Source organism: Diabrotica virgifera, chromosome 5 (assembly GCF_917563875.1).
Source record: "Diabrotica virgifera virgifera chromosome 5, PGI_DIABVI_V3a".
NCBI classification, from domain to species: domain Eukaryota; kingdom Metazoa; phylum Arthropoda; class Insecta; order Coleoptera; family Chrysomelidae; genus Diabrotica; species Diabrotica virgifera.
In genome coordinates, this window is record NC_065447.1 from 38,809,515 (window position 1) to 38,832,083 (window position 22,569).

General features: G+C 32.5%; 1 protein-coding gene across 1 annotated transcript in view; it reads left to right on the forward strand.

The window, feature by feature from the left end:
- Positions 1–21,730, forward strand: part of LOC126885009 (protein giant-like) — a 120,413-nt gene extending 98,683 nt beyond the window's left edge. Inside the window, exon 2 of the mRNA XM_050651399.1 lies at positions 20,863–21,730. Within this exon, the coding sequence (XP_050507356.1) occupies positions 20,863–21,513 (651 nt within the window). The 3' untranslated portion in view covers positions 21,514–21,730. The remainder of the gene's footprint in view (positions 1–20,862) is intronic.
- Positions 21,731–22,569: the final 839 nt, after the last annotated feature.

Genomic DNA, 22,569 nt, shown 5'->3' on the forward strand with positions numbered 1-22,569 from the left:
AAAAAATACGATTTGTCGGCGCCATGTTGTTTATAAAAAAAATAGCACACTTTCTGCGGACTGTGCATACCTATATTATTAATATATAGAATCTTATAATTCGATTCCAGCAATAAAATTGCTGGTAAATAACTTTTCCATGAATTTTGCTAATTAGCCCAGAGTATTATATTGGAGTGAGATGGGGATACGAGTACTGTTATCGTTTATGGCTTTTTTGGTAATTTCTTTCTGCTGCTTCATTACCTGCTATTCCCACATGTGATGGGACCCAGAGAAACCTGATGTTGATATCTTTAGTATGTAATTTATTTAGTTGCTCCTTTATTAGTAGATTCTCTCATTTCTTTTCCGTCGTCCAATATTGTCCTTTTTTAAGTTTTTCAGGTCTGTATACTTCCGTCGGTCTTGAGGATTCAATCCAGCGCTGTCCTGGCAATGCCATCTGGGAATCTACGGAGTATGTGGCTCAACCATACCCATTTTCTTCGCCTTCTTTGCTTTATGACATTTTCTTGTTTGACTTAGTTCCATAAATTTCCATTTGAGATTCGATTAGGCCGTAATATCTGAAGGATTGATGGAAACTTGTAATTGGTGTACCATGGGTCACCAAATATCTTCCATATTTCACAGCCGTATAGTAATACAGCTTTTACATTTGTGTCCAAGACTTTTAATTTCGTTTTAGTTGGGTAAATCCTGGATTTCCACGTGCTATTAAGCAGGCTGTACTCATTACGAACCTTATTAATTCTTTCCTGAACATCACTCTTTCTACCACCGTTAAAGTCAATTATGATACCCAGGTACATAAATTCCACCACTCTCCAACAATTTCCTAGTCGTTGTTCACAATATACTGGTTGTTTCTGCTACCATATCACATTTCTTTGCAGCGTAATCTAGATCTGCCCACTTTATTTTATCGTTCTTTGCTGCGTTTTTGATGCCTATTTCTTTAGCGCTAAAATGTCTTCACTTCTTTCCACAAGGGCATTGCTAATCGTTTCCCAATGTTTGTCCTGACGTTCATCTACAGTAAAACCTCCGTTAACCGAAATAATTGGGGGGGGGGGAGAAACTGTTTCGGATAACAAGAATTTCGGTTAAAAATATCATTGTTTTTGGTATTCTTCTTGTATCAAATTACATAGTATTCTTGGTCAAAGTCAAAGTTGGCATTAAAAAATACTATGAAGTGATTTCGTAATGTGTTGTATATAATAGGGTTCTTTAGTTGTACGAAAGCAATGTTGACGATGTTGACCAATTTACATCGAATTGTTTCCGTTTTGCTATAAAAATTTACTTTTTATTGACGAATGTCAGCCGTTTCGGTTAAACGATGTTTCGGTTAAAAAGGTTTCGGTTAACGGAAGTTTTACTGTATTTCAGCTCGCAGTTCTCGTACACATTCTATTTTTGTTTAATTGTTTTGTAGTTTCTTAACGTTCACCTTTTTTTGTATAGGTCTATTCGCTTCTTTCCTATTTCTAGTTATCTTAAATCTTCTGTATTTCGGACAATTTTTTTCTTCTGTCCTAATAGGGATGATTGGAGTACTATTCCATGCTGTTTGCTGAATCTGTTTGGTGAGCAATTCGAGTTCTGCGACTGATATTTAGTTTTCAAATGAGATAAAGATTAACTTCTTTAATTGTCTTTTGGTTAATTTCTGAAGTTTTCTCAATTTCTTCTTGCATTGACCAGCAAATGGGCCTCTGTAGTTATTTCATCATTGACTATAAAAAAAGTGAGGGACTGATCGTATTTTATATCCACTTGAGCTTTGAGTACCCCTTCAGGTTTCCTCAAGGCTCAAGAAAGTAGAAGCAATATTCTTGATTATGAAAAATCAATCAGATCAAAGATTTTGTTCTGATAGACGAATCTAAATATTTTTTAACGTCCTCTCTCCCTTCCTTCTCTCCTCTTTTAATTTATTCTATCTTATAATATAGCTTACCTATATCACAAAGTGGTTCATTATTTATTATTTGAAATGTTTTCAAAAGACTCAACAGTTCAATTGTCTTTTTCTTGAAAATGGTTAAAATTATCGTGTTTAAATAATTACCAATATTACTTGCAAATTATGTTTATGACTTATTTTTTAATTAAAATCACTAAAACGTTACGGCTCACATATTGTATCATCACGAATCTTTCACGTGTCCCACCTTGTAAGAAAATAAATAAAATAATATTTTTTGTTGAAAGTTGTGACCACAATTTATAATATACAGTGAAATTATCAGTAAATAAGAATGCCACACTATTTTTTTAATGCAAATTTTTATCAAAGTATATTATTTGGTCCAGAAGAATCATTTTGGTCTAAATAACCTGACCGTAATTTATCTCAATATTTCTCATTGCGTATAATTATAAATATAAATAAAATTGAAAAAATAAAAATTGCGTTTGTAAAAAACTAGTTTTTCTGAAAAGCTAAAGCGATTAAAGTTCAAATTCTAGTAAAAACGATAATCATTCTATTAAAAATAGTTTAAACTTGTCGATTTATCTAACAATATTATACATAGAGGCTTTTTAATGTTAATCTCATTAGTCCTCAGTCACTTTATTGTCTTTCATTTAATTAGTCCAATAATTGCATATGCATTATTTTCAAATTAGTTCTTACAATTATTTTTCAATCAATCGAAATACCGATTTGTTTACCTGCTTTATTGCGTAAACATCCGATAGTTTGCTAATACCTATTATATTTACTATTAATTATAATTATTAATAATAATAATATTATACTTACCGATTAATAAAGAGATATGTAACTTCAGCAATTAGTGATTTTTCAATTACATTTTCTAGATGTTTTTTTTAGAAGTTAAATATCTTTTAACAACCAAACGAGTTACTAATATTACAAAGTATGCTAATATTTGAACCTTTTAATATTTTATTATTTATTGATGTATCTGGCACGTGGGTCACACATTAAATGAAAGAATTGAATGTATTTATAATACGCAAGTTTTTTTACAACTTCTATTGCCATCTTTTATATGCCTTTAATATGTCATTATACAGGGTGTAACAAAAATACAGGTCATAAATTAAATCACATATTCTGGGACCAAAAATAGTTCGATTGAACCTAACTTACATTAGTACAAATGTGCATATAAAAAAAGTTACAACCCTTTGAAGTTACAAAATGAAAATCGATTTTTTCCAATATATCGAAAACTATTAGAGATTTTTTATTGAAAATGGACATGTGGCATTCTTATGGCAGTAGTTTCTTAAGCAAAAATTATAGTAAAATTTGGACACCCCTTAAAAATTTTATGGGGGTTTTGTTCCTTTAAACCACCCCAAACTTTTGTGTACGTTCCAATTTAATTATTATTGTAGTACCATTAGTTAAACACAATGTTTCAAAACATTTTTGCCTCTTAGTACTTTTTCTAAAAGTCAGTTTTTATCGAGATATTTTGAATATTTGTCAAATCCACCACATATTTGTACATGGTTAAAATAATATGAAAATTTATTTATGATTTACATTTTTAGGTATATTTTGAACCATCTTAAAAAAGAAGCCAAATCTCGATAAAAGGTGCCTTATCGAAAAAATACAACGAGGCAAAAAGTTTTAAAAACACTGTGTTTAACTAATGGTACGGCAGTAATAGTTTAATTGGAACGTACATAAACATTTGGGGGGTTTAGAGGCACAAAACCCCCAGAAAATTCTTTATGTAAACATATTAAAAAAGACGCAGCATCTCGATAAAAACTGCCTTATCGAAAAAATAGTAAGAGGCAAAAAGTTTTGAAAATATTGAATTTAACTAATGGTACCACAACAATAATTAAATTGGCACGTACACAAAAGTTTGGGGGGGTTTAAGGGAACAAAACCGCATAAAATTTTTAGGGGGTGGACAAATTTTACTATATTTCTTTTTTTAAGATATTCCTGCCATAAAAATACCACATGTCCATTTTCAATAAAAAATCTTTAATAGTTTTCGATATATTCGAGAAAATCGATTTTCATTTTGTAACTTCAAAGGGCTGTAACTTTTTTTATGTGCATATTTGTACTAAGGTAAGTTAGGTTCATTCGAACTATTTTTGGTCCCAGAATATGTACCTTAATTTATGACTTGTATTTTTGTTACACCCGGTATACCCCGTTTTCATATTTTGAGATTATTTTTCTATAAATCCCCCTCTGGTTACGATTTTGGAAACTCATTTTGAAATATTCAGCTCTAATATCAGCTATTAATGAAAATCCAATCTTCAATTTATAGACAAGTAAGGATCTGTTTTTAGGTGGATGTCAGAGGTGGCATTCAGATTATTGCGGATAAAATTAGGTGATAACTTCGTTAATAATAATTGATTTATGCTCCTTCTTAAATATGCCCGGAACATTAATAAAAAAAAAATATTTAAAAATTTCAAAAAATTTCGTTTTTTTTCCTACTTTTTTTGCTTATAACTTAAAAACTATTCATTTTAGAACAAAGTCGTATAGGAATAAAACAAAGATAATTCAATTTTCTATCAGACGCGATTAGTTAAAAATGTCTTAATTTATCACCCTTGCTTCAAAATAGCAATAAATATAAAATAAGGGGGCAAAACAAGCCTGTCCTTATTCAATGATTTTCCATCTTTTAGGTTACACTTGGAACCTTCCTAATTCGCTTAGAAAATTTTTGTAATATGCTAAAACTGTACACCAAATTTCATTAAAACTGACTTACTAGATTTTGCATAATAATTTTGCAATCCAAACTTTTTTTTTTTAAATTAAAATTTTTTAAAATCTTGCACAACAAAAACTAGAACATACAAAGATTTGTCAATTTGTTTACATATAAAAAAGTACTCCACCTATCTAATGCACTTTAAAGAATTGAAATCAGATTATTTAAGCAGCCTCAGCAATGTTTTAAAGTTATAAACAATTTTTTGGCTTATAAACAAATTATAGTGCTGTGGCCAGGAGGGGGTGCTACGGGCTCCTTTATTTAGATGGACTTACCCAAGTTCTTCTATGTATTTTGACCCGAAGAGCACGAATTTTTTGGGTAACAGTTGATCCGGATGTCGATAAGATTGTTATAAACAAAGAACTTGAGGAATTACATAACATCGATTTTTCGCAAAATAAAACATTTTTTTTGTATTTCTTGGGTAATTCTAAGCAAAAAATGTTCTTACAAGTTTTTTCGTAGGATGCATAGTTTTCGAGATAAACGCGGTGGAACTTTCAAAAAATCGAGAAATTGCAATTTTTGAACGCGAATAACGTTTGAATAAAAAATAAAATAGCAATTCTGCTGACAGCATTTGAAAGTTTAAGTCAAATTATACCGGTTTTAATTATTTGCATTGCTAAAAATTAATTTTTTTATTATTAAACAAAGCTATTTGTTTATAAGCCAAAAAATTGTTTATAAATTTAAAACATTGCTGAGGCCCCTTAAATAATCCGATTTTAATTCTGTAAAGTATATTAGATAGGTAGAGCACCTCTTTATATGCAAAAAAATTAGCCAACTTCTAAATGGTCTACTTTTTGTTCAGAAAGATTTTAAAAAATTTGAACTTTTTTAGAAACATTTAGATTGCAAATTTATTATTCAAAATTTATTAGGTCGATTTTAATGAAATTTGCTACACGATTTAAGTATGTTACAAAGAATTTCCTAAGCGAATTACTAAGGTTCTATGTGCCACCAAAGTGGTTAAGAAATATTGAATAACAACAGACTTATTTTGCCCCCTTATTTTGAATTTATTGCTATATTGCAGAAAAGGTAATACCTTAAGACATTTTTTACCAGTCGTATATCATACAAAATTCAATTATCTTTATTTTATTTCTCTACGACTTTGTTCCAAAACGAATCGTTTTAAAGTTATAAGCAAAGAAAGCAGAAAAAAATCGATGTTTTTCGAAATTTTTAAATATTTCAATTTTTTATTAATGTTCCGGGCATATTTGAGAAGGAGCATAAGTCAGTTATTATTACTGAAGGTGTCACCTAACTTTATCTGCAAAAATCCGAATGCCACCTCTCACATTTAAAGATAGACGTTTTTTCGCTGATCCTTACTGGTCTATTACTAAGTAATGCTCTCTTAAACTGTTATGCTCCTACTAAACTTCAATATCTGACGGTATCTGTCACTCCATCTAAACAATTCTGATATTTCACAACTATAATATCAACTTCACCTAAACATCACCAAAAAACTGATTTTCTTCTAAAGGCCTATCTTCTGGTGATGTTGACGTCCTCTTTCTTCTCCTTCTTCTTAGCCTTCTATCGTCTATGTTTGGACATAGGCCTCTTTCCATCGGTCTATATCCTGAGCAACATATTTTCAATTTGTTCAGACTATTCTTTTAATATCATCAACCCATCTCATCTGTGGTATTCCTATTGGTCGTTTACTTTCTTAAGGTCTCCAATGTTGTACTGTTGCATTCCAACGTTGGTCTTTTAGTCTAGCAGTGTGGCCTGCGAAGCTCCATTAAGGTTTGGCAATGATTATTGTTATGTCCTCGACTTTTGTTATTGATCTTACCAAGTCGTTCCTCTTTTTATCTGACAATTGTTTACCTAACATTGCTCTTTTCGTTTTGGCTAGTTTATTCATATTTGCCTTGGTTAGGATCCAGGTTTGACCAGAGAATAATTGTTCTCTGGTTTGACATCCATATGTCATGATAGGCCGACCAATTTAACCCATCTTATTTCTTATTCTATTCACAGAAGCTCGAAATAGATTAGTTGACGTTAGACCAGTCCATTTCATAAGTTCTGTAAGCATCCAACTTTCTATTCCGTAAAAGAGGACATCAAGGACGTAACATCTAAGAATTCTTATGCATATATGGATTGTGAAAGATAACTTGCAGAGAATCATCTATTAAAAGAGCTTCTAGCTTTTTCAATACGAGATTTTTTTGAAAGCTATAATCCCAGGTCTTCTTAGTATGGCAGCCCAGATAGCATATTTTCTCCACTCTTTCTAACGGTGCACTGTGCATTGTAATTTGGACGTTTATGCTGGTGTTATAACTCATTATTAATATTTTTTGTCTTCTGACAACATTGTCCATCATAATTTGGATCCCATCTCACTATCTGCCAGAAATACAGTATCGCCTGCATATCTAATGTTGTTTATAAGTTGGCCACTTATTGCAACAACATCAAATAAAGCTGATGAGAAAATGCAACACTGTTGAACTCCTTTTCCGACTTTAAGGATTTCGGATAGTTCATTTTCCATTTGCATTGTTGCTTTTGGTTGGAGATACAAGTTTGAGATTAGTCTTATATCATTATCAAGGAGTCCTTTAGGATATCGATTATTATCGATATTCTAAATAAACTGATGGTAGATTTTAATATGAAAGTAGACAGACTACACAACAATCATCCACACATAACCACAATTGATCGGTTTGAGGTTGTGAGCTCATACTTATATCTGGGATCATTAATCACAAACGCAGGGTCACTATAGGAAAAAATAAAACGTAGATGTGATCTAGCAAAATTTACCCCACCAAAAATGAGCACAATATGGAAGGACTTTCAAATTTCAAGAGCGTTAAAGATGAGGTTGATCAACTGGTTAATATTTCCAATACTGACCTACTGACGTTAATCTTGGATCCTGAAAAATTCGGAAAAAAGAAAGATAGACGCCACTGAAATGTTCTGTTGGAGACGAATGCTACGAATTCCTTGGACCGACCATAGGACAAATAATTCAATTTTAAGAGAGCTAAAAGTTAGCCAACGACTCTCCAGTAAAGTCCATCTCCAACAATTAAAATACTTTGGACATAGTATGAGAACAAACACAGAAAACATGGAAAGACTCATTATACAAGGAAAGGTGGAAGGCCGAAGATCATGAGGAAGATACCCAACAAGATGATCAAATTACAGGAATATGCAAAAGACCTATGCATGAGTTAAAAGAAATGACCAGATCTTTGGAGACGGACAATACACGTTATCACGTCGACCACTACACTCTCCGGGGGGTCAGGATTGAAGAGAGAGGACTTATTATTTACTATTAACAAGGAAAATTAGTTTTGGTGAAAGTGTCTTTGACAAATGCTTCTAAGGGCCCTATAGCTGTTGGATATGTTTTCAAATACGGATCTAATCAAATATTGCACTCTCCTGTTCTTCAACTCCATACGTACTGCGTACTGCTAAATTGTTCATCATCATCAACCCGTACTCGTCCACTGCTAGACATAGGTCTCCCTCAGCTCTTTTCATCTTTCTCAGTTTTGTGCGGCTTGCATCCAGTTGCCGACAATACGCTTCAGATCGTCAGCCCATCTGGTTGGTGGTCGTCCTCTGCTCCGTAGTGCTTCTTCTCGTGGTCTCCACCCAACAATACGTTTTGTAAAACGCTGAATTGTTACCTGTTCTTAAAGCTGTCAACTAATTATCGCCAGAAAAAAATTATCACTATTTACTGAATAATTTAGCATCTATCCATCTTCTATAGTTTAATTTCACTGGAAATGTCCATTACCACGATCTGGGAACCAACAACATTATCATTTTCGGGGTAAGATGTCTGTCCCCCTGGGCTAGTGCCCGCATTGACACTAGCTAATTCAAACAGGGTAAAGATGCAAGTGGCATCGGAACCTGTCCGAAAGGATCTCCCCAGAAAAATGCCGGACGATATTATTATTACCACGATCTGGATTCATGGTATCCTCATGTCTTGAAGAACGTGATACAATTTGTGTAAATAAGCTTAATCTTTTCTTAGTAATTTAATCATTTAGCTAAAATACATTAAAATACGCGTTAGAGAATATTCTTTTATAATGCCAAATAAATATTCTTCTAATGACTTAAGATTATCTTAGGGGGGATTCATTCCGATTCACCATTTTGTTGTCAGCCTAATCCGAAAAATAGAATTACGGTTTTCTACGTAATGTATCACTAAAAGCTCTGGTAAGTAATACCTAATTTTTGTTTCGCTCATTAGAAATCGAGATATAAAACGTGTATTAATTTATTAATCGGTTCTAACCTTTAAGTTTTTTGTAATATTTCAGGTTTTAGTTATCCGGAAACGGAAATACATAAAATAATAGTAAAATAATTATGGTTACACGTCATAGATCTAATGACGTTGGAAATAAATGGTGCCAATATCTGTTGTCAATTTTTCATTTAAATATTATTATTCTATAGAAGTAGTATTCCGCAATTTAGCGCAGTTGCCAAACAATATCTAAAATCTGTTTAAAAACAAAAAAAATATTAACGAGAAGATATGAAACTACTCTTCGATGGCGAATTTCTTCTTCTTCATGTACCATGTCCTTTCAGAACCTTGGTTACCATCATAGCTATTTTAATTTTATCACTGCTACCCTAAATAGCCGGCTTGTATCAATGCCATGCCAATCTCTCAAGTTTTTCCACCAAGAAGTCTTTCTTCGTCCTGGACTGCGTTTGCAATCTATTTTCCCGTGCATAATATGTTGTAGCTATGTACCTACATTTGGGACCAGGGGCGCTGTCCACATGGGCAAGGTCGTGCGGTGCGGCGTTACGTATATTATTAACTATTAACTATACCGATTTCTGTACATTCAGCCGAGAGATCATTTTGTAAACTAAAACTAATTAAGAATTACTTAAGATCTAGAATGAGTCAGGTGCAGGAGCACGCCAAATAGAATTTTATTTTGCTGACGTCACAAAATATAATTTCATAATGGGAAAATCGGCGGTTATTAGGCAACGTGACGTCACTAAAATATAATTCTATTTGGCGTGCTGCCGCAGGCATCTAAACATTCCGTATATGTATTTGGAACCTAGGAGTTTTCTATTGGTTCTTTGCAGCACGCGGTCATATTTTAACCAATAGGCGGCGAGGTTCCAAACGCATATACGGAATGTTATTCGGTGCCAAATTCATATACGGAATGTTAAATATTCGTACACCGAAAAAGATATGTTTTTATTAGAGTCTGTTAAAAGGAGATTTATTTCAAAATACTTGTTACTGTATTATTAAATAAAAATAAAACAATTATAGTATTTGGAATTTGGTGCGAAATTCGTATACGGTATGTTAAATATTCGTAGAACAAAAAGACGATATTTATTGAAGCCAGTTAAATGAGACTGGTTTTTAATAGTATATTATGCAACGAGCATTTAATGATGGTCATTATGAAGCAAGTATAAGGGATACGAAACGAGCCGCCTAGCGGCGAGTTTCGTATAGAGTACGAGCTTCATAATGATAATTAAATGCAAGTTGTATACACGATTTTTTCTATGATCATTCACAAAAAAAATATTCGAATTTATTAATTTTGTAACGCAAACAAATTAAGTAGTTTGTCAGTCTGACAGTTTGTTTACATATTGAGAACTGTCAAAGCGTATGTATTTGACTCGCCATTGGTTACTGCGCGTGTGCCACCTTTTTCGCGAATGTCACATCGCGATTCTATTGGTTAAAAATCTGTATCTTAATGAAAATCTGTATCATAATGAAGTTCATTATAATACAGGTAGTGACATCATAATTTATATATTATAGTATGAGAGTAGAAAAATTATTGTTAATGTATTATTGTATAATGTTAGATCCACAAGGAAAAAGGTTTTCCTGTAGTTAACTGTATACCATATTTATACTCGTAATACAAAAAATCGAATAAAGTCCTCCTAAATAAAAGGTCTATATTTAAAATCAATAAAACGGGCTACATCACAGAACTAGTTTTCCATTGGTTGACCAATCATCATCAGTGCTTTCCTAAAATTAATATAACCTTATAAAATGGTGCAAAGGTTTTAAAATTTTGACTACGGTTAAAAAAAGTTGTTGATTATACTCACGTGATCTTATATGCTAACCACCAAAATATTTGTAATTATGTAATATATGTAAATAAAATTTGTAATATTATATTTTGGTGGTTAGCATGGTAAGGTCACGTGAGTATAACCTACAACTTTTTTTAAACGTAGTCAAAGTTTAACGTAGTCCTTTGCATCATTTTATCAGGTTATATTCATTATAGGAAAGCACTGATGATGATTGGTCAACCAATCGAAAACTAGTTCTGTGATGTAGCCCTTTTTAGGGATTTTAAATATAGACTTTTTATAAAGGACTTTATTCGTTTTTTTTTTGTATTATATGGTATACAGCCAACTACAGGAAAACCTTTTACCTTGTGGATCTTTAATAATACATTAATAATAATTTTTCTATTCTCATACTATAATATATCAATTATGATGTCACTACCTGTATTATAATAAACTTCATTATGATACAGATTTTCATTAGGATACAGATTTTCATTAGGATACAGATTTTTAACCAATAGAATCGCGATATGACATTCGCGATAAAGGTGGCACACGCGCAGTAACCAATGGCGAATCAAATACATACTCTTTGACAGTTCTCAATATGTAAACAAACTGTCATACTGACAAACTACTTAATTTGTTTGCGTTACAAAATTAATAAATTTGAATATATTTCTTTGTGAATGATCATAGAAAAAATCGTGTATACAACTTGCCTTTAATTATCATTATTAAGCTCGTACTCTATACGAAACTCGCCGCTAGGTGGCTCGTTTCGTATCCCTTATACTCGCTTCATAATGACCATCATAAATGCTCGTTGCATAATATACTATTAAAAACCAGTCTCATTTTAATTGGCTTTAATAAAAATCGTCTTTTTGTTCTACGAATATTTAACATACCGTATATGAATTTCGCATCAAATATCATTCCAAATACTATAATTGTTTTATTTTTATTTAATAATACAGTAACAAGTATTTTAAAATTAATCTCCTTTTAACAGACTCTAATAAAAACTTATCTTTTTCGATAAACGAATATTTAACATTCCGTATATGAATTTGGCACCGAATAACATTCCGTATATGCGTTTGGAACCTCGCCGCCTATTGGTTAAAATATGACCGAGTGCTGCAAAGAACCAATAGAAAACTCCTAGGTTCCAAATACATATACGGAATGTTTAGATGCCTCCAGCACCAGGAGCTGCTAGAAAATCTTGCTTTCTAGCGGATTTCTACAGAAATTTGTAAAAGAATCTGAGTTTTTAAAGGACCTGAATATTGAAATTCTAATTAATGAATTTGTCAAAGGTAAAGCAAGAAAAGTTCAATTTCTATAAGAAATTTCCGCTGGTTTTCATCATAATAAGTTTGTTTGTTAAAAAAAAATCGCAATATAAATATGTTTTATTTTTTGATCTTCAGTTTTTTAATAATTTTAAGTAATGATTTTTGATCACTATCTGCATCATTTTGTTCTCGTGTAATAGCGTCGAAAAAAGGAAGATAAGCAGGTGCCATCTTCTTCGTCAGGTGCCATCTCCGCTACGGAGGTTGGCAATCATCATAGCTATTTTAATTTTTGAGCAAGTAGCTCTAAATAGTTGTTTTGAACTGCATCCAAACCATTCTCCCAGGTTCTTCAGCCATGAAATTCGTCTTCTTCCAATGCTTCTTCTGCCATCTATCTTTCCTTGCATTATGACTCACAGGCTGCCATACTTCTCGCCCCGCATCACATGTCCGAGATACTGTAGTTTTCTTTCTTTAATTGTAAGTTGTAAGTTATTTTTTTACTATTATTGGTATAATACTGTTGTATTTCTTGTATTTAAGTGCGAGTTTTTCTTTATATGCCAATGGAATCGTATATAGGTATATGAATGTACCTGGGTTTTTAAATAAAAGGTAACAGGTTACACTAGTAACCTTTTCTGGCATTGTAGAATCATAAATAAATGTTCGGTACTTGGAAATTGTAAATGGATTTTTCTTGACAGCTGAAGTATTTTTAAAGTGTGCCTCCAAAAATGAGTTAACATCAAAAATCATTTCTTGTGTAACACCCTCAACAACAAACTTTTTACCGCAGCTTTCTACCATAGAGTACCACTCTTCAGGTAAACATAATATTTCTTTTTTGCGCGTTTTTTGTTCCATAGTACCAAAGTAACAATCACATGGTAGAAAGCCAGGCACGTAGCCAAAGGTGGGGTTCATGGGGCCCGGACCCCTCCCAAAACTGTCTCGGCTTTGGTACCAAAGCAGCAAGTTTATCCCCAAGTTATTATTTTTGAAAAAGTAAACGAAATTATTATTAAAAATAAAATAAAAATTCCATTTTTATTCAGTTGCAATGCGAAGGCAAATCAATCTTAATTTTCACTTAGAATAGGGAGCGCAGACCAGAACTCTGAATCGATGATTTTCGACTCTTGTTGGAGTCATCCTCTGAGAGGCATAGGCCTGCTGCTCTCTACTCGAAGTGACCAACCATGAAAGCTTATCCGCACATTGCGAAATTATTTTTATTTTTTACTAGGATTATTTGTTTTAATTCGGTGTACGTTTCAACATAACTATATCCAGTTTAAAAATCAGATTTAGCACGAGGAAAAGTATTCTATCAACATTTTAAATTCTTTTTACTCCGGTCAACTTACGCATCCGAGGCTACAAAAATTACCATCAAGCTGAAAATTGGCAGGATTGTTCAAAATACCATCATAAATGAAATCTAAAAAGTCGTCATAAATCCGACCCGTGCTAAAAATTTTACGTGGGGTCAAAGGTCACCAAATATGGTTTTTAGCGATTTTCAGCGAAAGGGTAAGTTTTATCGTAAAATTAGTTCTAACAAAAAATGTAGATTAGATAATTATCTACAAAAAATATCTTATTACTTTTTTTCCTGAGAGCCACCGTTTTTGAGATATAACGATTCAAAAAGTGGTAATCGTCATAATATGCGCACACGTTTCCACACCACCTTTGAGATAGTGTACTTAGCGCGTTTTTTGTTAACGTGGTTTCCCCAGTAGACCTATTCTACGGATCTGTTATGATTCTGTTTAATTTAAAGCTATTTACTAATTGATATTGGCAAGGGTTAAAAATGATAAAAGTTATATAAAGCGGTATAAATTAAAAAAAGGGAAATTTATCAAACTGGTTCATAATTTTCTAATACTTCTGCTTCCCTTGTTCTTCTTCTCATTGTTATTCTTCCTCTTCTTCATCTTCTGGTTCTTCTTCTTCTTCTTGTTCTTCTTGTCCTTCTTCTTCTTCTTCTTCTTCTTCTTCTTGTTCATCCTGGGTGCAAGTAAATTTTCCCAATAATGACACATCGCATAGCTCCTCGATAGAATCAAATGAATCTTCAATTGTTGGCGATTCAACATTGGAGCACGACCGGTTTTGACAATTAGTGCATGCTACCGAACAAAACAGTCCAACTTTTTTGCAACCACATTTAGCGCTACATTTTTTTTTTACAGTTGCAAAAAATTGTGTTCAGGAGTTTTTCCGGCGCAGGGGGGAGTAAAGTTTGAATTGGTTCTAATGAACTATCGACTAATTTCCATCCCCAGTCTTTTGGATCTAGCTGATAACCAAGCCACACTTAAATTTGGTAATATACCCGAAAAAGATGTTGATGAGCAGCCGCTGAGGTTGGAGGAAGACAAGATAACTGCACTTGTTTTTTGTTTCGAGTACTTTTAAAAAAACATGCATATCGAAACTTATCTAAGCACGTAGTTTTCTTAGGCGCACCATACATAGAGAGAAGAAAGCTAATTCCGTCGGAAATAACTTCTTGTGGAGTTGAATTAGTTTTTTTAAAAACTTCAGCACATTCAAGTAAATCTTGTTTTTCAAACATTTTAAAAACAGTCGTTTTACCCCTCCTGAAAAATGCAGATGTCGTATCACAGCCAGTTATTGCGTGTAAAAATAGTATATGAGTTTGACATTTTGCAAAAGTATATAAACTTTTCGACGAATATATTTCCGATTGGTGTTGAGTTTTTCCAGGTTTTAAAAAAAAGATGGTTTTTTCGATTGGAGTTCTACCAGTGAGTAATACGAGCAAGTCTACATCTTCACCTACAACAATAGTTGTATTTGTTAAATTGAATTGCTCTATGGCTGTTTCAATTATCATTACGTAAACATCATTATTAGCTTGTTTTACCGATATATTTTCGGCAATAAACTTATCTTTCAGCATTGAAATGAACCGAGATTTGTTGTGAGTATTTGCAAGAAATTTCTGTTGGGTGGTAGATACTGTCATAGATTGATCAAATAAAATATTAGAAGATGAAACATTTTGCCTAGAAAGTTGTCTTTCATTATTATGTTCTTCTTTAGACCCTTCTGAGAAAAGAATAGGTAGTGTGATTAGATTAGCCGACGAACGTGTTTATTCCGACAAAACCCATCTTTACAAATTGAACTAAGGCGCATAAATAAAAAGAATTATTATAAGTTAATACTTTGTCATATCAATTTACTATTTTTGTTGGGATTAAGCCGTAAAATTCAAATAATTCTTATTATTTTCGCGTTATATTCACTTTGTAAAGATTTTTTTGTTGGCACTATAAATATAATATAATATAGCTTATACATTGCATCCCTCGGTAGACCGCAAGCTGTATAGTAGAAACGTTATCATATTTATAATCTTATATTATTATGTGTGATATAAGTTAAGTTGACCGATAGAATAGTATGTTTACTTGTATTACAGCTTCAGTGATGTATATACCTGGTGTATTACTAATACATAATATATTATGACGATTAGAAGTCTTTCAACTCTTTGAATCGTTGTATCTCAAAAACAGTGGCTCTTAGGAAAAAAACTATTAAGATATTTTTTATACATAATTATCTAACCTACATTTTTTGTTAGAACTAATTTTACGATAAAACTTACCGTTTCGCTGAAAATCGCTAAAAACCATATTTGGTGACCTTTGACCCCGCGTCAATTTTTTAGCACGGGTCGGATTTATGAGGACTTTTTAGATTTCATTTATGATGGTATTTTGAACAATCCTGCCAATTTTCAGCTTGATGGTAATTATTGTAGCCTCACTCCTATTTTTGAGTCTAACTAGACCGGTCTATTTACCTGGATTTGCCTCTACAGAAAAAGCAAAATTGCTAGAAAATTTGTCTGCCTATTACTCCCACAACATTTACAGCAATAAAAACTGAATGTCAATGGTGAAAGTTCCCAACCTCCTATGTCAATTTTTGACTATTTTGTTTTGTTACCCTAAATTAAAGAAAAATATGTATTTTTATTATTTACAGCTCCTATGTCGTTATTTCATTAATAATAGGCTTATAGATGGCCATACATGAATTAACGACATAGGAGCTTGTAAACAGTCAAAATACATATTTCTCTTTAATTTTAGTGCAACAAAACAAAACATCCAAAAATTGACATAAGAGGTTGGAAACTTTCACCATCGTATGTTATGGTATAACTGTGACACAATATCATCTTTGGAACCAAATACCGAAAGTCTCCGCGTAATGAACATTGTAATAAAGATTTTTTTCCAAAAATTTACAAATTCCTTACAATTTTGGCAACTATCCCTGTCACAACGGCCAGTGTAAAACGTTCGTTCTCAATAATGAATCGAGTAAAAACTTCACCCGGAAACAAGATGGGAAACGAAAGCGAAAGACTCATTTTATTGGCTCTTTGGTCCGTTCATTGGAATGTTGAGTTAAAGCCAAGTACATTTTTTATCAAATAACCAAAACATACTGGGTCGACAACTGAATAGAAGACCAGATGTACTCTTTTCTATGAAATCCTTCCTATATTTCGTTATACATAGTAGTCTCTAACATCATCATCTTCTTCTTTGGCTCATTTCTATTCAGCTTTGGACATAGGTCTTCACCAAATCTTTCCATATAATCTGTCCGTGGCTGCGCTTTTCCAGTTAGTTCCTGTAGCTTATACAATATCGTCCTTTCATCGCATCTGAGGTCCAGTGGCGACGCGTGACTTTTTCTAAAGTGTTACCAAACCAGATGTAAAAAAATCTTATTTAAAAAAAATTATTTTGAACCTCCCAAATATAAGTTTTTGTTTTCAATCCTGTGGGATAAAATTAAACAAATCACTATTCCCAAATTATATGTATGTGATTATGTATATGTAACAGGTATAACAATAAATAATAAACAAACTAAACATATTATTCTACCATAAAATTAACATAAAAAATAAACAAGTAGGAAAAAGAATAGATTTTGAAAACTATTTTTTATTCATATTTTAATTCTTCCACTTTCAATAATATCATTTTGTTCTTCAAAATTATATATAAAAAAAATATACAAGGAGAATAACTTTTCAAGTAGTTGATCAATTACGCAATACGTAGCAACACTCTTGCGTGTGTAAATGCACGCACACTGTAATCTGTAATAGGTACTAAACTAATGTTACCAATCCTCAAAATGGTTACAATACTGATATACACAGCGTGCCCGCGCGCCGTCTCTAACAGAGCCGTCGCTTCTTCAAAATTTTCAGAAAGGAGCTAGTTCCGAGCGATAGCGAGGTTTCTCCTGCGTTACCACTGCCAGTATTGGTAACGGCATATTATAATAACGTGCAATGGATTCACATATCTCGCCAATATTTTCGTGCGTTTAGTTGGCTATTTACTGAATTAGGTACTATTTTAACAAATATTTATGTTGGTAAAAAATATAAATGGAATTATTTCATAACAGTCATAAAATATTTATTGCAAGATTTTTAACTGTTACCAATGGTAACAGTGGTTACATGGACGCTTCGCCAGTGCTGAGGTCTTCCTCTTCCTCTTCTTCCTATTACGGCCTCTAGTTTTGTATTGTAGCATTCGATCTTTTATCTTCCTGTCTCGCATTGTGGCCCGCAAATCTCCACTTTAACCCTGTTATATGTGATGACTAACATCATCAGAGACGCTAAAATGATATTAAAGATACAATGGCGAAATTAGGTGAGATTTGAAAAAATTACCGTCTAATCTAACAAAAAATTTGAGTTGTAATAAATAATCATTTCGTTGTGAATCGAAACAAGAGCAGTCTTATTTTAGTTAGCTCAGAGAGCGCCAAAAGTGCTCTAACTAGTTTCGACTCTTGTTAGTCTCTTCAGAGAACACGTATTTGATTCTCTCTGAACCACTAAAATTCTGGCTGTCAGCCTCTACCCATACACGAAAGATTATGATGATATGGATGCCGTGGTGGCATCTGCTAAAGACGAACGAAAGTTTTACTTCTAATATTAACAATATTAAAAATAAAATTTTATTAGAACTATTCTTCTTGTTACACCATTCGTGGCTTCTAAAATTTGCAAGCCAAGGAATTGCCGGAGTAAAGAGGGAGATTTATCAAGTTGCATCTCACTACCCGCCAGTCCAGCACGACAAAATTGAAACAAAGATTAGCTCCTCAGAATAGGAGTAGAATTAATAAAAATAATAAATAATCATTTCGTTGTGAATCAAAACAAAGCAGTCTTATTTTAGTTAGTTCAGAGAGCGCCAAAAATTGAGTTGTGTTTGGACCCCCCTCAAGCACATTTCCTGGCTACGTGCCTGTAGAAAGCGGTGACCTGGCTCTGGAAAATGATGTATTTTTATGGCTTTATATAGCTCTCACTACCTGTTGGGGCAAAGACCGGTCATGTGCAGCACCTAGCCGCTTTTTGCGATCAATAGGATCGATTTTCTCAATAAAATTACAACCGCTGGGCGCAAGAATGGATCACGTAAGGATAGGTAACCAACTATACATTATACACGGACGGCTCATGCAGTAAACGATGCGGAGTATTCTTTTGAGTCAAAATCAGCGAAAATCTCATTTTTGGAAAAAATGGTCTTTAGCCGGTTTTTGCACCAAGCCCTTCAATTAGTCTTGGACACATAACTAACAAAAATAAACTGATATTTTCTTGATTGTAGTATTTTTACTACAAAAGCGATATTACGTAGGTCAAAATGTTTGACGTAAGAGAACTGTCAAAACATTAGAATGTGACTTTTCATTGTCATGTTTATTATAAACATATTATAAACAATGAAAAGTCACATTCTAATGTTTTGACAGTTCTCTTACGTCAAAAATTTTGACCTACGTAATATCGCTTTTGTAGTAAAAATACTATACTTACGAACCGAATTTATTTTTATTAATTAAACGCTTTTCTTTACTTCAATAGTTTGCATCAAATCTTTAGACGTTAATTTGACTGGCTTCTCTTCAATGCAAATGAATACAAATTTGCAGACTTACTCATTCGCGGGAACAATACACGAATAGTCAATAAAAATGTTTTTCATGTTTATTATTGTTTAAATAAAAATAAAACGATTTTAATGGAAAATGCTTAAATTCTCTTGTTTTTTACAATGTAGAAACTTAAAACTTTTACGGATTGTAGCTAATGACATAAACTATACATAATTTCACTTTTTACGTTAATTGTTTACGTTATGCTTCATAAATAAGGGAGCGTTCAAATATTACGTAATTACGCGATTTTTGAAGATTTTTAGCCCCCCCCCTACGTAACGCACTCTTATGGGAGTTTACCTATTGCGTAACGTAATTTTTGAAGATTTTTGACCCCCCCCAACCTGCGTTACGTAATACTTAAACAATAAAGTTTCAAATTTTGATCGCTCATATATTTGTTTAGATATAAATCGGCGTTTATTCGTGTCAAATTTCAATACGATACGAAACAAAACTTCAGCCAAAACTCGAATTCAAAAAATTCGTGTTTTTATCGTAGTCTTAGAAAAACCACCGTTAGAGACGTTTTGTGCTCCAATTAACATTAGAATTCGTTTTGTCGTGTTAATTAATTAAACGCTTTTCTTTAGTTTAATCGTTTGGGTCAAATATTTAGACGTTAATTTGACTGCCTTTTCTTCAATGTAAATGACTAAAAATTGCCAGACATATGCATTCGCGGAAACAATACAGGAATAGTCAATAAAAATTTTTTTGTTTATTAAATGTTTAAATAAAAAAAAGATTTTAACGGAAAATGCTTAAATTCTCTTGTTTTTTACAATGAAGAAACTAGAAACTTTTACAGAATGTAGCTAATTATATGAAGTGTACATAATTTCACTTTCTACGTTAACTGTTTACGTTAGGTATGTTTCATAAATAAACAATAAAGTTTCAAATTTTTTGCAGATTCCGACTACTTTTCATGTTTGTACATCATATATTTTATACATATTTTAATAAACATGACGATATATTTTAATGTTTGAAAAGTGTAAGACTAAAAAGTAATAAATAAAAAAATATGAAAAAATTTTTTAAGAAACGCTTTTCTTTTGTTATGAGGCACTAAAATTAAACATATAAAAAAATCAACTAAAAAGCAAAAAATAAAAAAAATCTAACCCATTCGTTAAAAAAAAGCGTGGTGCGAAATCCGTTTATTTGATGAAGACGCGCGCCACGCTTTTCTTTGACGAATGTGTTAGATTTTTTCAATTTTTTTTTATTTTTTCTTTTTGGTTGATTTTTTTATATGTTTAATTTTAGTCACTCGTAACTAAAGAAAAGCGTTTCTTAAAAATATTTTTTTTTCATATTTTTTTATTAAAAAATCTGTTGAATAGACGATCAAAGACCACATCCAAATCTGTAAAAAAATGTACATGGTGCTATTAAAAAAAAAGAAGTTGGGGTTGTAACTAAGGGTTGAATATTTAGGGGATGATTTTCTCTACGCCATATTAAAGTGTATTACAAATGGAATAAATTAGTTTTTGTCTCTATTCGTTTAAGAGATATAGCCTAGATAAATTAGTCTGGGACAACCTGTATATATTTTTTTATTGTAACATAAAATATTTAACGTTTTTATTTTGTTACAGATGGAGCACCATACCGTCCTCCCACACAACCAGTTATCAGTATTTTACCCAATGCGGCACAATCCAGGCCACGACTATCCAGAAGACACAGCAGTCCTAGATCTATGTGTCAGAAAACGACCTCTGTCTCCAAATTACCCTTATGACTACACACGATCCCGCAGTTACAGTGAAGTCAGCTGCTTCAGTCCGAAGTCAGACGTGTCAGATGTATCCAGTCCCGAACATAGAGACTCGACAGTGTCTTCAACGAAAATTAAGTGTAGTAGACCTTTCAAAGCTTACCCAAAAGATCCGATGTCAATGCCCATCTTATCCGGCACCCCAAATATGCTGGGTAAAGATTCCTCAGAGGCGTACGCCGAATTTAGAGAAAAAATCTTGTCCAGAGCCCAAGCGAACCATAACGGTACAAATAAAAATATGAGACGAACTCAAACCACAAATATCCAAAATTCAGATCCTGCCTATTGGGAAAAACGGAAAAAGAACAACGAAGCTGCCAAACGGTCTAGGGATGCCAGAAGAGCGAAAGAAGACGAAATCGCCATCAGGTGTGCTTTCCTCGAGCAAGAGAACATCCAGTTGAAATTTAGGTTAGCAGCATTAGAAAATGAAAGGGAACGATTGCAGAGCATTTTGTACCACTGAAAGTTCTTTCACAAACCGAAACCTCTTCTGGGTAGTTGCTTTTTATGACTACCCAGTGTACAAACCAAATAAGAGAGAATAAGATTGTGTTTTTGATGTGATTTTTTTGATAGATTGTTGTTTATTTTTGTATTATAGAAGACTGATAAGAGTATTTATTTTGAATTGTACATAGTAAGCTTAGGTAACTACCAAACTATTAAAAAACTAAAAACAATTTTTTGTGTTTTATTATAAATATTCTTAGTCAACTATTTTCCATTCACTCCTGAATTAAGGATTAATTTGGTTAAGTTCCCAACTTTCTCTATCTTGCGCTAATCTAGTCCACTGTTTTCCTGTCATTGCTCTTATGTCATCTATCCATGTCTTTGAGGGTCTTCCATGCTTCTTTTCGTCCTCCTTGGTCTTCATTCAATTCATATTTTGATAAACCATCTATTTTTTAAATATTGTTAATTCATCATTTTTAATCTCTTTTTACAAACTTGCAAAGTTTTTACAAATGTTTCATGACATTATAATATTCTCGGTAGTAATTGCACAAGAGCTCTGAAATTATTGAATTTTTCCCGAGTGACACTTTGACAGTTTTAATTTCACGAGCCGAAGGCGAGTGAAATTATGTCAAAGTGTCACGAGAGCAAAAATTCTATATTAATTTCAGAGGTCAAGTGCAATTTGTTGCGATTTTTTAAATATTGTTAATTCATCATTTTTAATCTCTTTTTACAAACTTGCAAAGTTTTTACAAATGTTTCATGACATTATAATATTCTCGGTAGTAATTGCACAAGAGCTCTGAAATTATTGAATTTTTCCCGAGTGACACTTTGACAGTTTTAATTTCACGAGCCGAAGGCGAGTGAAATTATGTCAAAGTGTCACGAGAGCAAAAATTCTATATTAATTTCAGAGGTCGAGTGCAATTTGTTGCGATTATTTCATGAATAAAACTGTTCAAAACCAAAATTTTATTGTAATTTATTTATGCAAGTACCATTAAACACACAGTTTTTATATTTGACGATTGATCATCGCTTTTATAATTTTTAA